Raw genomic sequence first — 16,521 nt, forward strand, 5'->3', positions numbered from 1 at the left:
CTTACTCAATGGTCACACGTTTTTTCGCCTTTGACGTGAGACCACCTCTCCGCCTCTCTCTCTCTGTCCTCTCCTCCTCCACCCCTCTCTCCTCTGTCCTCTCCTCCCCCCTTCTCTCTCTCTCCAGTCCGGTCAGTCAGCGCAGGTCCCCACTCGCTGTCCAGGCGCATCACGAGCCACACGCACTCTCCTCCACCGTCCGTTCGTCCGTGCTCCTCCGCGGAGAGCAGCGCTAGCCCAAGCCGATGAAGGCGCTCCCAATCCCGGCTGCAGCTCCTTTGTGTCTCCGCTGTTAAAACCAAGCGTCTTATATGAGCGAAGCCCTTTTATTACACAAGTATTTACGGCGTCCCCCTCCTCCTTTGCCTCCTTCGCTTTTTTCCTCTCTCTCTCTCTTTTTCGCAGCACTCCCCCTCCTGTCGTCGAACCTCGGGCACGGCTCAAACTTATTACACGGCGCGTGTTTACTGCGGTCCCGCGGATAAAGACCACCCCCGAACGTGCCGAACGCGGAGAAACGCCACGCTTGTTACCGCGCGCGCCCGGGCCTGGCTCTAAACGAGATTCGGTCTCCTCATTTTAAACTTTCTATTTTAGTCCGTGTTTAGGCCGAGTTACGGTTCAGTTTTCAGACACTAAAATGTTGTGTCCCTCTTTCAAATGAAAACAAGAGCCGAAATACTGATGATGCACATTATCCAAACACAACATCTGCAGATTAACTAGAGACATTTGACCTGCCCCCATCCCAGTCAAACACTACAGGGACACAGGAGGACAGGAGGGCATCAGACACACGGGGATATGAAATGCAAAATGCCTAATTGTAGACTTGTCAGCGTTTAGGTTTAAGTCGTTTAGTCCTGGTTTATTCACTCTCTTTCCTCCACACATATCCTGTATCTTATATTTACCGCCGCGCTGCTCTATTATCTTCTGTGTGTGCATTTCCGACCTGCCCGTCTCGTTCCTGTCCACACAAACTGCCTCCTGTCGCCTGCTCCTCTCTTTGTCATCAAACTAAACTACTACAGCCTTGACCTAGCGCTATCACTGCACGGATATGCGAATAATAATGTTACTGTGCAGTGGCAGAGTGGCCAGCGTCCCTAAACAGGTTGCGAGTTCAATCTCTTCATAGTGATGCGTAACTAAGGTCTCTGGTCTTTCTTGGAGTCCAGATACACGCATGTAGGTAAACCAAATTGAATCATAATTGTCTTGATTTTGTGTGTCAGATGCCCTCTCACCCTCCTGTATCCCCTGTGTGTCAGATGCCCTCCCATCCTCCTGTATCCGTGTAGTTTGAGATGTGCGTAAAATGTCTATTGCGCATTATTTTTGCGGTTGTGTTTGGGTCGATACTGTGGAATTGGGTTCAACCGTTTTGTTTATTTTCTTTTCTAAATTGTGCTTATGAAAGCTCCTGCTCAGTCTGAGAGAGGGACACACCACGTTCTACTGTCTCGAATTAATGACGGAATTTTGATGTAGGTGCGTAATCATTTTAGCTGTTTCTCTACTTACTAATACTTGAGTGGACGCTTTATAAAGAACATATAGGTATTATTGATCTGGTAGTGGTGGCTTGTGACTTCATTAAGTGATTTTCCGTTCGGCCTCCATTTGAAAAAGTCGTGCGCTTCGGTAACGTAGTGTCCCCTTCCCCCCGATCCATAATCAGCGCGTAAAACCGTCTCCAATGACCGTAACCTCGTGTTTTAATCTTTAACTCTTTATTCGCCTCTTTCTATTTTGTTTACACACTAAAACAATATTATGTCTGATAACACGGACAGGCTGCACCGTGGTTCGCTCAATGCCCACTCAATTCTCAACACAACCAATGCGTAAAATCATCTAAAAATATCCCTGGCCTGTCCCACTGACCAAATTAATCTGTCTTTTGTGCTATCTCTCTATTATTCACACGTTACAACACGTCTTTCCCATGCCCGATGGTGGTTGTATTCGCTGCTTCCCCGCGCTGACTCTCCGCGCTCTGACCGCTCTCTCAGCCCATGCCCTGCGCCTCTGTCTCGGCGTCCACCACCTCTCCTCTCCCTCTCTCTCTCTCTCGCTCTCTCTCACACACACTCTGTGCATATTGCTTTCATTAGAACCACCTCCTCCGCGTTCACCGGCCCCTCTCGCCTCCCTCTCCCCGCTCTAAGTGCCTCTCGTCCGCCACCCCCCCACACACACCCTCCCCCCCGTTGATCTCTGAGTCCATTGGCTTCCACTGTCAATGTCCAACCCTCTTTTCCTAATGACCGTCCATTGGTGTTGTTCTACCCCCTCCCCTCGCCTCTCCGCGCTCCGGGGGGCTGGCTCTCCTCTCCTCGCCGCTGCTCGGTGCTTGGCAGGCGGGAGGGGACATTGGGGGGGCTACCGTTTCGCCTTGCCCTGCCCATGTTGTACTGTCGTGTGTCCGTCCCGTGGCTGCCTCGCTCTCTCTCTCCTATCTCTCTCTCTCCGTGAGTTCGTCACGTCCATGCACTTGAACTTGCGGCTCAACCAAACACGGGGGGGCCGCGGGGGAGGAAGAGGGGGGGAGGCAGGAGAGGAGAGGGGGGTCGGGTCGGTGGCGTGGTGGGCCATTTCTCTCTCTCCCTCTCTCTCTATCCATCCGTTGGTCCGAGCGCACACACGGCTCCTCTCAAAAAAGCCATGACGCCTTCCATCCCGAGATCCATCCTCGCCTCCTTTGCGCCATCTTTGTCATATTTGTAATTGATTACCGGGGCGGGCACGTGGATGTCAAAGTCTGGCCGTAGCGGATACCCTGTCCCTCAGTGGCCGGTTGATGCTGCCGCTGTCGCCGCTCCTGTCGCCGCTTCTGCCGCTCCTGACGCGGACCCTGGCTCGTCTCGTCCCCCCGATGTGAACCTCCACCTCCGCGCAGTCTGCCGCTGATCGCCGCCGCTGCCACCGCTCGCCATGTCGCGCAGAAAACAAGGCAAACCGCAGCACTTGAGCAAGAGGGACTTCTCCCGTAAGTACAACCCGCTCTCTCAACTCTCTGCCCGCAGGTGGAAGCGCGGACTCGCGGTGGACTTTACTCCGGACACGGGGCAATGCAGAAGTTTTCCCCGGGCTGCTGTCACGTCTCTCCGCTACTGTCCGCTCCTCCTCGGCTTCTTCTCGGCTCCCCTTCGGCTCCTCATCGGCTCTTCTTCGGCTCTTCTTCGCCTTCTCTCCTCGTTTACGTGCCTCTGCGTGGAGCACCCACCTCTCTTGTTTTTGTCACTTTGGAATAATCTCACCCCGGATTTTCCCTTAAATGGATTTAAAGCGCACTTTTACGCAAACACTCAGCAATACACGAATATAATTTACTTTTTAACTACAGTTGAGTGTTTCAGGCTTAAGTCAGCAACAGGACGGCTCATTTTGAGTCTTGTATAAGTTCACATTCCCTCACAGCGCGTTTGACCAATGGACTACACGCTCGCTTTTACGCACGGATTCTGTTCCAAAACCAAGGTTAATACAATGTCTAATGACATGCCAAATTCTTTCTTATAAATTGAAATTTCCATCTGAAACAAAATTTAATAGATTTATAGCAAGAACAACAACAACAGCAACAAAAACGTTTATCTAAAAACAAAAGCCAAACATTTGCCCAATTGTGAAATTAAAACTGAAAGCGTCCAAAATGAAATTGTGATAGTCGCCAAATTCGCTCGTTCCTCGTTTCTATGGCGGTTTGTGCGCGAGTCGAGCGCGACGCACGGTCCGGTGTAGGTGACAAGACTGAAGCAGAGCAGTGGACAGCTCCCACAGTGACCGCTAGGAGGCAGAGTGCGACCAGAAACAGGGTCCGTGCGTAACGTGGACTCGCCACACACGCTGCTCGTGACATCTCCGCGGACTCCCCATTTAGACACTCACCTCCTCAAAATATACGGCGCGCGCGGGACTGTGGGACGGGAGGGGGAGGAGGGGGAGGGGGACGAGAACACCCCCCCATCCCCAAACCCCCAAACACGAGGCGAGAGCTGCGCAATTTGGAAACACAGAATTGTCCCATAAGCGCTTTTAAAAAAAAAATCAGATTTGCTCCGATATTTTTCACGGCAGATTTTAGATCTTTACCCATATTTCCTGGACCACCCCTGCACTTATTTTCTCTTATTACAAAATACATCATAACATTCAGTTGTAAAAGTGTAAAAACAGTAATTGATTAGTGAAGCTAAGAACAGTTTACAGACTGTAGGACAATGACTTGCAAAAATCAACAAACGTGGATCAAATTTAATTTTAATTTGACCATAATTATGATCCTCTAATCTTAAAAGAAAAGACCCATATCTAATTCCACTCCTCAGTTTTAATATTCTAAGTGCAGTAATCTGTATTTACCTTATAGTTTTAAGATGTTGAATCAATAGATCATAATTCTGTGCATAGTTGTTCTGTTTTTGCTCCTGTTTCTAATTACACCTTTCAAACAGATGTATAGCAGCTAAAGTGAGTCAGATACAAAACGCAGAAGTGAATATTTCGATCAAGATTTCCGAACAGCTTTCCAGTTTCTCGACTTATACAGAATTAGATCAGTGTAGAATATCTCCGCAAGGCCACCCACTTTCCCCTTTCCCTCCTCTCTTAGTGAACGAAACACGACCCACTAAACCCTTCACGCAGACTTATTTGGATTCTTTTACTAATGATTTCTTCTCACTTCACGATCACTGTCCCTCCTCTTCCTCCTCCTCCTCTTCCTCCCTCTGAGTTTGGATGTATCTCTCTGATATTCACTTACACTATAGGCCCTTATTTAAAATTCTAACGAAACTCAAATCTAATAATGCTCTATTTTCTCAGTCATTGTTCACATTTGCTTTACAATTTGAGGATTTGAATTTTTATTTCTAATTGCACTTTGAGTATCACGACTGTAGACTCTGAAACATACAGCAATTTTGTGCAACAGCAAAGACATCGTGAGTTTTTTGCATGAGCATAACCTATTTTTTATGGGTTTAATTAAAATGCTTTCTTTAAATTATGAAACGCGACAAACTGCCATAGATCAAATTCTTTCATAAACCCAATTTGTCCAACGTAGCAAAGCCATTTCTGACCCTTTTCTTTTGCAATTTGGCTTATAATTCAAATCAAAATGTTTCTTCCTTTTGCGAAATAACCACAAACTGTTACTGTATTTCACGTTTGGCTTTTGCTCAAATTCCGAGGCCTTTTTTAAAAACAAATCTTACATTTCTTTTCCTTCGTCTTTGGTAAATAATTCTTCATATTTTGTCAACGCCTCTTCTCTCTGCATTGTCTTAAAATAGCATCCGTGAGCCGTGCCAAATCGCAACCTGCCCCTCTCCTCTTCTCTCTCTCTCTCTACGTCTCTTCCTCCATCCCTCCATCTCTCTCCCTCTCTCCAAATCCTTCTTAATTCGCTTTTCTTTCCGTCTTCTTTTCGCGTGTCCGATTTGAGCCGGTCTTAAAAGGTGAGGGACTTATGCAGATGTGAAATTCGGTTATTTTCGGAAAGATTTCGGGGGGATTCTTTAGGATTTGAGACAAGAGACAGTAGAGGAGGAGAGAAAGAAGAGGAGAGAGAAGGAAAAAGAAAGAGAGAGAGGGGGAGAGAAAGAGGAGAGAAAAGAGGTGGCATTACTGTCCTAATTCGGGCGCATATGTTACATGTGTGTGTGTCTTCCTAAAACAAAGAGTTGCTTGAAAACCAAAACCGTCCTTTGCCGTTTTATATTTCGCAAACCGCAGCTTTTGTGATGTGAGTGTTTCTTTAAGTTGGAAATTGTTGGAAAATTTGTCACCTTACAAACTGACAGAAAATGAAACCTGATTTTGGTGTCTTGCTGTTGCACGAACTATGAATTTTAAATTAACATAACCTATCGTCCTAAGTCGAATCTATTGAAAGCATTTTTGTACATTTCAAGCGTGGATCTAGTGGAAGAATGGCCCAGACTTATATGACCTAAACTCACACGGTTCAGCACAAACTCGGTTCATTCTGAGTAAATATTTTGACTGTATTCTTGAGAAAAGGGAATCATTTTTATTGTGTTTATTCATAAATGTGAAAAAACAACCAAATCTTCAGACACTTCCTTCAGTCTGTCTCCGATTGGCCTCTAGAACGAGCGAAAAGCAGCTCCACTGATCTCTCATTATTGATTCATGTTCGTTATGTGATCTAAAGGTGCATGAGCAGATTGTAAACATTTGACACGGTGAATATTGTTTTCAAGATGTGCAAAATTTGAATATCGAGTATATTGTTTATTACACAAAATGCTAGGGATGGGACAAGATCTCGCGAGACCTTGTGGCACGAGATCTTGTGAGATTTTGTGAAGTGTTTTGTTTAGATTGGACAAAAACAAGCTCTGTGTTGGTGACTTAGATTTCTTCTAGTTTCTAAACTATTCAGGAAGAAAAATATGAAATAAAATAACTACAAAATGTGAGGCCATATGTAACAACTGAATGCCGCAGTTTAAATATGAGGAATTATTTTAAAATCTCATGTTTTCTCATTCTTGTGGAACCAGTTTTGTACCTCTTTTTGTTTTGTGGGAATTGTGCCTTGTCCCATCTGTAAAAATGCTGCAAAAAGTGCAATATTTAAAAATAGAAAAAAAGTTTTAGCAGGTAATCTCATAGCATTTTCACATTTGTCTGGTACTTAAACCCCAACAAATACATTTAAAGACCTGATAACATGTGTGAAATGGCAAAAACGATTACACACAATTAGAATCTTAACATCAAACTATATTTACAATGACAACATGGAATAACCACATGAGCTGTCACACACTTGAGGAATGGTGTGTGTTTGGTGGAGCCATTTTGAGACTTCATTCAGAGCTGTTTTCTCTCAGATGCCCTGGAGTGTGTGTTTCATCTCGACTGTACGGCATGTGTGCATGTGGTCGTGGAAGATTTGAACTTTCAGTCATGTAGTCCACGATCTAAGCCAAAGTGCGGTTTGAATGAGTGCAAATATGGAACGACTAACGCTGTAATTATTAAGGTGATTTTATGTCCCTGTGTGTCAGATGCCCTTCCCGTGTCTCCATAGTGTCTTATTCTGACGTGTAAAAGCTGCTGACTCTGTAGTTTAGAGCTCTACAAACATGTTCTGAAATGTCCCTGTGTGTCAGATGCCCTCCCTGTGTCTCCATGCGGTTTTATTCTGTGTAAAATCTTAAGACCTCTACAAACATGTCCGAAAATCCATGAAATTCTTGGATCAGTTTAAAGTTCAGATTTCACTCTTCTCTCAAAAGTGAATGATCCTGATCGGGTGTAAAATGTTGTAGTTCACAGCCAAGTTACTTCTGCCAAAGCTTGCGTTTCAGCCTTGTATTTTTAAGGACGATTCAAATTGTCATTATTGGGCAAACGTATTTATTTCTGGCTAAATCCAAAATTGACCTGATCTTACATTTGAAGAACGGATTCGTAGGTTCTCAAAATGGCCTCCGCGCTGAGAGAGGAGTGTTGTCTCTGATGAGTGGGTGGTCCCTGCGTTGTACAGTAGTCATGTACTTCCATAGGCCAGCACACTGGTGGAAGAAGTATTCAATTTTGTTACTTAGGTAAAAGTACATACCGGAGCAAAAAATACTCAAATAAAAGTATCATATGAAAAGAATCTATGTAAAAGTATTAAAGTGCATGTTAAAAATTCACCTAAAGAGTAAAAAGTATTTCGCACAGATTCTGAGATCTTATAAAGCTTCAAATATATCGATTTTGATAAAGATTTGTGAATTTTGTTCAACAGAAAAAAAAAAAAAAAAAACTGAATCAATTTTCCTAACTGTTTTATTTGTATATTCTTGTTTACTCAAATTATGAATGTGTTAAAAGTAACTCCTCAGCCTTTTTAACAGGTCTCAAACAATAATAAAATAGTAGTTTTCAGTTAAAAAATATAGTGGAGTAGGCAGTACAGATACATTCTCTCAAATGTAGTGAAGAAAAAGTAAAAAGTGCCTACTGTGAAACTGACTTAAGTAAAGTACAGATACCTATACTTAAGAACAGTACTTTTACTATGTTACATTCCACCATTGGACCAGTATCAGGCAGTTGATAGTGTTGTTTAAGAGCAGTTTCATCAAAACAAATATCTCAATTTCTTTAACATTTCATCAGGAATGTGCTAAAATGTGTCTGTAAATGTCTTGGCTGGGGATCAAGTGCTGCACGAAACACGAATGAACCACAAAAGTGCAGAGATTTGCTTTATACTGTTATTGGGAGATTGCACTATAGATTTCTGCTTGTGTTATTTTTCTTCAGCTTGATGTTCTCATTTTGTATATCTCCAGGACAACTATTATGATATTATATTTTTAGATATATTGCTCACCCCGTTCATAAGATTATAAAGTCGTAAACACTATATTTAGACTGGTTCATATTTGTGTTCATAAAGGGAAATAAAGGTTTTTAATTGGATTTTTTTATACTTTCTCAAATCTGACCCATTTTTCAGTTTTAGACAGACAAATGTGGAGATGAAGTCAGTCTTCTGTTTTTATTCTCTGATATTTTCATCAAAAAACCTCCCAAAGTCAGATCTCAAATGTTTCAGTCATGACAGAAACGTTTTGAGGCTGAGACTTGTCCCACATCTTCAGGAAGACTGCTCCAGATTTTAGCTGCATAAAACTGATCCTCCATGTTTAGTCCTGAGTACGGCTGAAGATTAAACCCAAGTGAATTAAAGTTGCAGTTTAAATGGACGCAATTAGCAATTAGCAAATGGCAAAGGCTGCAATTTTTTAAGTACCATAATTTCCTTCAGAAACAACAAAATGTCATGCAAAAAAACAAACAAAAACAAACAAAACAGAAACTACTAACCCTGTAGTTTAGATCTGTACAAACATGCTCTGAAATTTGATTCTTACAGTAGTTCGTCAGTTCAGATTTCAGTCTTTTAGCTTTTAAAATGTGAACTTTGTCAGAAAAAATAGCAATTACACATTTTTTTCTCAATTCAACCCTAGTTCTGAGTTGTAAGCCTTTTCATAATCAAAACTGAGTTTGAAATTTGAGTAACGTAACACCGTAGAAACACAACATATGTATAAATTTCACTTGAGATATTTGTTCATCTGAGCACAGCACGGCCCTGGTTTTCTTAAAGGTGAGGGCAATTCTCGATGTGGCCTGTAAGTTTGTGTCTGCAGACAGAACAGAACGTGTGCCCGGCTGAGTTCTGCCCACACACACACACAAACACACACACCTACGTTGAGACAGACGTGTGTGTGCCTATAGTAAAAGGATCGGTGTTTGGTGTAACTCCTTATTCATCCATGGCTATATTTTATCTAAAGTTCCAGTCTTGTCAGTCTTGTCCTCCTCTTTTCACCTCTTTTCTCTCTTTCTCTCTTTCTCTGTGCTCTTCCGAGTCTCAGCCGGCTAAAAAAAAAATAAAAAAATCTTCTGACAACAATATGTGGACAATATTAAACCATTTCATCATACATGTGCTAAAATGTGCCTGGAAATATATTGGTTAAGGCTCAAATATCGCACAATATGGACATGTCTCCCTCCTCGGTGCAGAAAGGCCTTAAAAAAAACAAACATGTCTCCTGAACAATGAGCCCCCTCCCCTCCCCGCTGCATTGTCTAAAAACAGCTTTTTAAAATCTAAAAACGCAGATTTGGATTCATTGCTTCATCTCATCCATTCTCTCCATCGCACACGTTTTTTCTGCGCCTCTCCTCCTCTCGTCATCACATCGTACTGCTGCCTGTGCTACCTGTGAAAAAAACATGATGGTGAAGAAATTATCGCTAACTAGTCCACTACTGAAATACTGCAGCCCTTTTTGTATTTATAAATTGTTTTTGTGCGTATTTTCCTACAGTTCTCCTGCTGTTTTGTACTTTACGTTGCAACACTGGAATTCCGCATTATGGGACAAGTATAGGTTTTCATGTTAGAAGAGCGGTTATCAATAATAGAATAAATTAGAGAGAGGGATAGAGGGAAGAAGAGAGAGGAGAGAAGAAATACACGCTAAACATGCTAACACGCTGTTTCTCTGGATTTGAAGTGAACGTTGTGTTTTTAGTTGTAATTTTGAAAGGACCCGACAGAAAAATGCAGTATTGTCGTCTTTGATGAATCCATACATTCTGAGAGCAGCAGTTCTCAAACAGTCAAGGCCATAAATGAAAGCGGTGTCCAACTAGAGATGAGAGGAATTCAGGAAATCACTTTTTACTGATGCAAAATACTGTGATGAGAATTTAACTGGGGACTCTCTGGTTGGAGGGCGAGCACTAAGGCCCCAAACAGACAGTGATTAAGTGTGTGAGTTTGTGAAATCACAGCTGTGCATCAGAGCAGGGGAGTAGACGGGGAGGAGGGGACAAAGAGGTGTGTTGTCCCGGGCCACAGGGTTTTAGGGAGGTTCATCCTATTAAGGGACGACAGTAGCTCAGTTTGTAGAGTGTCTGAAGGTTTGAAGGTTCGAATCCTGCTCTCGACATAAACATCATCGGTTGAGCGATCAAATCCACTGACCCACAGGTTGTGTTCTTGCCCCGGGTTTGGACATTTCAGTGGACGGGCCTGCACCAGAATGAGGACGGCCGTAGCTCAGGATGTCCTCGGCTCTGTGTGTTTTGTCACTGAGAAAAGACGATCAGACTGCACCGTGTGTGTAGAGCCTCTTGTAACAGGTCCGCAGTAAAAATAACTAGCTGAGTAGGTTTGTATTTACCATCTGTGCAGGCTGACCACAAAAAACGCCAGGATTTAAAAAAAAACCCAAACATTTCAAAGCACAAACTGACAGTGTTTCTGAACCTGAGCCCCTTTAAATGATTCTTAAAAAAGGGTATTACACTTCAGCGGGGTATTAACTGCTTACACATGATATATGGTGTTTTGAAAATGCCATATTGGCCGAAAACAACGTATTAGCATGTTTTATAAGTTTCACTTTTGTTTTTTTGACAGTCTGAGTCTACCCTCCCTTTGCTCTCTGTACTAAGTCACCCCCCCTTACAATGGATGTGCTTTTCGCTACTACTTCACATCGCATTTGCAAGTTGCTGTGTACAGTTTTGTATCATGCTTTTGTATATTTATGTATAATTGTCATGTGTGCATGGGTGATGTAGACTTGTGGGCGGAGCTTTGGACAGGATCGTACTGCAAACCATAAGAAGGGTTCAAATACGGCCCAGGGGAGATTATTAAATTACTCAAACATGCATGGAAGACATCTGAAACTACTAAAGCTTTTTTTTTTAAATCAAGGAATAATTTTATAACATAGTAGAAAAATTTTGCATAATAACCCCCCTTTAACTGCCCCGTGAGTGTGTTGTGCTGTTGGTAATTGCAAAAATACAATAACAGATGCATGCATTCTATGGATTTTGCATGGAATAAACACTTACGTCAAAAATAGGTTGGGAATCTACATGTGACACTCTGCTCCATACACACACCTCTGCCCATTCACTTTTAACGCAGGCCAAAAATGTGTCTGGAAAGTGCAGTTTTTACATGTGTGTAATGTGTTTCTGGCCTTAGTGACTGTTGTTCTGAGTGAATACAACCCCAGATTAACCCTCTTCTCTTCTCTCCTGTCTCTCCTCACTCCTCTCCCTCCTCTCTCCCTCCTCTCTCCCTCCTCTCTCTCCTCTCTCCCTCACTCTCTCCCTCCTCCAGCCGCAGAGCCAGTGTCCGGAGCTGTGGTTCCCGCTGAAGAGCTGCTGGACTCTGGGTTGAGTGGTCACCCTCCTCTAGGCTCTGTCCTGTCCCGCCTGGAGCCACCACCGACCCGCCCCGACCTGCTGAGCCGCCCCGACCTGCCGACCCGCCCCGACCTGCCGACCCGTCTCGACGTCCCCTCACCTGAACAGGACCTGCTCACCTGTGGACAGTGCCAGGCTACATTCCCATTGGCCGACATAATCCTCTTCATCGACCATAAAAGGAAGCGATGCCGTGGTCCTTCCTGCCTAACCATGGGTGGGCGGGGCCTGGACAAACCGCCGTCGCCGTCCCCTGCCCTGGCGCTCACCCCCTCGCCCGCGGTGCTGAGGGGGCGGCGGCCTGTGGAGGTGGGGGTCCAAGCCTCTCTCGCCGAAGGACACGAAGACAAGATGGTGTCTCCCAGGGGAATCTGCCCCAAACTGGAGCCGATTCCAGGTAACTCCTCTCATTCTGTCCTGTATGTGCTGGTGTATAACATAAAACTCCTGGTGCATTGTGGGGGATGTAGTTTTGTCTGGTAACACCTTGTACTCTGTTCTGTGTGTGCTGATATATGACACAGCACATGTTTGTCGTGCAGAGCCTCCTGGTGCATTGTGGGGATGTTGTCTCGTCTGTTAACACCTCTCTGTCGTATATGTGCTGACATATGACATATATGCTGGACATGTTTGTAATGCTAGGTCTCCTGGTGCATTGTGGGGGAATGTAGTCTCATTTGGTAAATGCTGATTTCTGTTTTGAGACGCTTGGTGTTTAAATGGAGACTGAAACACAACCTTGAGAAGTGTAAAACCTGACAAAGTATCAGCAGGTCACATAGTTAAAAAAAAAAAAAAAAAAGCAAATACATTTTGAAACTTAATTTGCTTTGAGGTTGGGGTTAATGTAGTTTATCATTATTTTGTTTGCTTTTAATTAATGTTAAAATGATTACACCCACATTTCAACTAATTTTCTTAAAGCCACACTGTGTAACTTTTTACCTAAAAAAATTACCAAAATAAACCTTTTCATTTTGAATGTTTTTATTGCACTGAAAAACATGCATGTGGGCTTGCATCTCCACAAACCTGACTATTGTTTGGCCCTCCTGCTACTTGTTTCCATGGAAATGTTGTTCTATTGAATGTTTTGAAGTATAGTTTTAACTTTCTATTTACATGAAATCATTCATGTGATGTGCCACCTCCAGAAAGTTACACGGTCTAAGATTGCTTTTATTGTATTTATTTGATGTATTTATTAATTTTTTGCTTTTCTTATTTTCTTGCATCCTGTCTAAATTTCCTTTACACTCTCCTGCACTAGAGATTGACCAATGGTTTATGATGTCTGCCAATATTTTTTTGGCTGATATGTAGTGCAGATATTGATATTATTTCCCCAAATATAAAATTTTAATAGATTACAAACTCATCTACCACCCTGTCTTTGCAAAAAGAAATTAAAGTCAAAAATGAAAAAAAAAACAAATAAAAAACTGGTTGGCAGCTGGTTGACCAAAACAAAATATCAGCCTCTGCCGGAGATTTGAAACTGATAGCTGATAGGCTAAAAAGTGCAAATAGTGGCCCGATGTATTGGTCAATTGATGTATTGGTCTATCCCTTTCCCGCACCTTTCAGTTCAATGTGCACATTTTAAACTCATCCAGTGTCTTTTACTTTTGAGACAAGACTGTAATCTTGTAATGAATTTTAAACTAATCCAAGAAACCCATGTATTTCAGAACATGTTTGTAGAGGTCTAAACTACAGGGTGAGCAGGTTTTACACATCAGAATAAGACAAATAAGACCCCATGGAGACACAGGGAGGGCATCTGACACACAGACATTTAGTTCTGACATTTAATTCTTGACTGTCACTATTGTTATTTGCTAATTGTGAGAATTCAAATATCAGCTTTGATTTGATGTTAATTAAGATGTTAATCTTACAGAACTGATTTGACTATATTTAAAAACCAACCCAAAATGAATGAACCCCACTCCTCTAGATGCCTCTGTGTTATGTAACATCGGTGACACGTTTAAATTTGGGTCAGTTAAAATGTTCGCTAACTCCTGTTTCATGTTTTACACTTTTTCATTTTGGGCCAAACTCTGTCCACAGCTCCATTTTCTGCTCTCTCTCCTCCTCTGGAGAGGCTCATTTAGAACACTTTAATTAAAACATACACCAAAGAAACAAATAATTAGGGAGGGAAATAAATGACTTTTTCCAGCACTGGCCTTTCATTTATACTGTAAAGACAGAGGAAGAGGGAGAGAAGGCCAGAGAGAGAGAAAGAGAGAGGGAGAGAGAGAGAGTGGGAGGGAGGAAAAGGAGGAAGGAGGAGAGAGAGAGAGAGAGAGAGAGAGAGAGAGAGAGAGAGAAAGAGAGAGGGAGAGAGAGAGAGTGGGAGGGAGGGAGGGAGGAAAAGGAGGAAGGAGGAGAGAGAGAGAGAGAGTGAGAGGAGAAAGAGACGGGTGGAGAGATGGAGATAGATGTTTACTATGGCTGAACTTGTTTGGGTTTGTTCCTGGTTTAGTACTGGTGTGCACTTCATTTCATCCTGGTCCAGGTTTAGTCCAGGTTTATTTCAGGGTCAGTCCAGGGTTAGTTCAGATTTTGATGTAGTGTGTGTGTACGTGGATGAGCACAGCATTTAATTCCATATTGCAGAGTGAAAAAACAAACAAAAAACAAAAAAGACAAAGACGTTGTTTCAAAAGAGAACAGGATTTAATAAACTTGTTTTGGTTGGTTGAAAAAAAAAATTGATATTTAGTGAGTTGTTGAAAATTCTCTGCTTTCTTTCTTTCTTTCTTTCTCTCTCGTTATCACTCTGTCCTCCTATCTTCTCTCTCCCCCTCTCTTCTCCCCCTTTTCTCTCTTCTCTATCCTTAGCCCCCTCTTCTCTTTTTCTTGACCGTTTTCCCTCTCACCCCCCCTCTCTCTTTCTCTTTCCACCCTCCCTCTCCCCTCTCACCACTCTCTCTCTCTCTCCCTCCCTCCCTCCCTCCTTCTCATCCTCCCTCCACCCCCCCACCCCCCTCTTTCTCTCCTCTCTCCATTTCTCATATTAATCCTGTGCCTGCAGTTACAGTCAGATCTAATCCGGAGAGGTTTAAACAGCAGGCTGCTCTGATACTGCAGGAGAGAGGTTTTTAATGAAGACATTTTAGATCCAAACACACACACAGACACACACACACACACACACACACATAGAGTCTGTGTGTCCAGTGTCTGATGGAAGATGATGATTTTTATTAGTTTTACATTTGTATTTCTCTGTGAATCGACTCAAAAATCACCGAGGGCATTTATTTTTTTTTACATTGTTTAGCTGACCCAGACTCATAATGCAGTATTCTTAGCACTTTTACAGTTGTAGTTCACAATTTAGTTAAGTAAAGGGGAAGGTGCATTGGAAAGATGTCTTGCTTAGTGACCCAATGGCAGGATATGCTGGTCAGAGTTCAAGTTGTAGCTTTGTGCAAATCCAGTTTATCTGTTTACCGCATTTTGCACCTCGTAGTTTAGCATTTTGTTCATTGTAAACCGCAACAGTGCTTTAAACAGACCAGTCATTATGAAACTTGACGTGTATAGAAGTTCATTTCACTATAACAAGTAGCAGACTTTCATATATGTGCTTTTATTGTTGAAAATACTGCTATGAGGGCGACAGTAGCTCAGTTGGTAAAGGGTGTGTCCACTGATCTGAAGGTTGGTGCCCCTACATCCCTAAAACTCAGACATTAGTACAGAGCAGTGAACGGAGATAGGGCGTAGTTGAAAACAGACACTCACACTGGATCTGATGACCTTACCTGTTTGAGCTTTTCTACTATTATTGTATTTTACTCCTCTTTGTGTTTAAATTACCCCTCCGGGACAAATAACCTGATATTGATTGACATTTTGAGAGCATTCAAGCCTCAAATGCAGGACACTACAGGATTACTCAAGCATACATGATCGTACGAGTAGTTTTTCATAATATGTGCAGTCCTTAAACCTCCAATAGTCCAGAATAATTACGTGTGCGGCCTGTAGTACAGATCACACATGAGGTTTTTAGTATTTAGCCTGTGAGCTTCTGTCTGAGCCATTATCAACCAATGTGAATCCAGGACACACACTCAATAATGGATCAATGAGAGCGAGGGGGAGATAGAGGGAGAGAGAGAAGGGGAAGGACAAGAGGGAGAGGGATAGAGAGACGGAGAGAGAGAGAGAGAGAAGGGGGAGACGGGAGATGGGGTGCGTTTTGTGTGTGTGTCACAAACCTGTCCGCTGTCCTGTGCTGTTCTGTGTTCACATTTGCAGATGAGTTTGTGAGTGAAATGGACCAGAGGAATTGATGCGTTTGTGACTGAATGAAAGAAATGGAGCAAAAACAGAGAGAGAGAGAAAGAGAGACAGAGAGAAAGAGAGAGAGACGAGTTGGATTAGGGACATAGGAAAGGAAGAAAGTGAGCGATACACAAAAACAGTAATTTAACAATTTTGAAATGCTCTATTATAATGTTTCTCCATTCTGTTTAAACTCACCAATCTCCAGAATTTCAAACAACATACTCTGTGAACACACTGATGTTTTTGTGGTGTTGTATTTTCACAGATTTGTCGTAGCTTTTCTCATAACAGAGTGCTCGTTGTGGTCTTTAGAGTTCTATCATTAAGCTGACTCGTCTGATGCAGAGGTTCATTTAAACAGAAACAAACAAATAGCGGCTTCCTCTCTCTCTGCCTCTAAGCCTGTGG

At 42.7% G+C, this 16,521-nt stretch overlaps 1 protein-coding gene across 3 annotated transcripts in view; it reads left to right on the plus strand.

Annotated features, from left to right (window-relative positions):
- The first annotated feature begins 2,720 nt into the window (after window positions 1–2,720).
- LOC117382515 (B-cell lymphoma/leukemia 11A-like) overlaps window positions 2,721–16,521 on the plus strand; it is a 38,651-nt gene continuing 24,850 nt past the window's right edge. The window contains exons 1-3 of one of the 3 annotated variants that reach the window (XM_033979715.2): window positions 2,721–2,995; window positions 11,714–11,812; window positions 11,879–12,196. In XM_033979715.2, the coding sequence (XP_033835606.1) occupies window positions 2,941–2,995; window positions 11,714–11,812; window positions 11,879–12,196 (472 nt within the window). In that variant the 5' untranslated portion in view covers window positions 2,721–2,940. Of the gene's footprint in view, window positions 2,996–11,713; window positions 12,269–16,521 lie in introns of all 3 variants that reach the window. The other 2 variants (XM_055227071.1, XM_055227072.1) reach the window with 2 other exon arrangements.

This window comes from Periophthalmus magnuspinnatus, chromosome 15 (assembly GCF_009829125.3).
Source record: "Periophthalmus magnuspinnatus isolate fPerMag1 chromosome 15, fPerMag1.2.pri, whole genome shotgun sequence".
NCBI classification, from domain to species: Eukaryota; Metazoa; Chordata; class Actinopteri; order Gobiiformes; family Gobiidae; genus Periophthalmus; species Periophthalmus magnuspinnatus.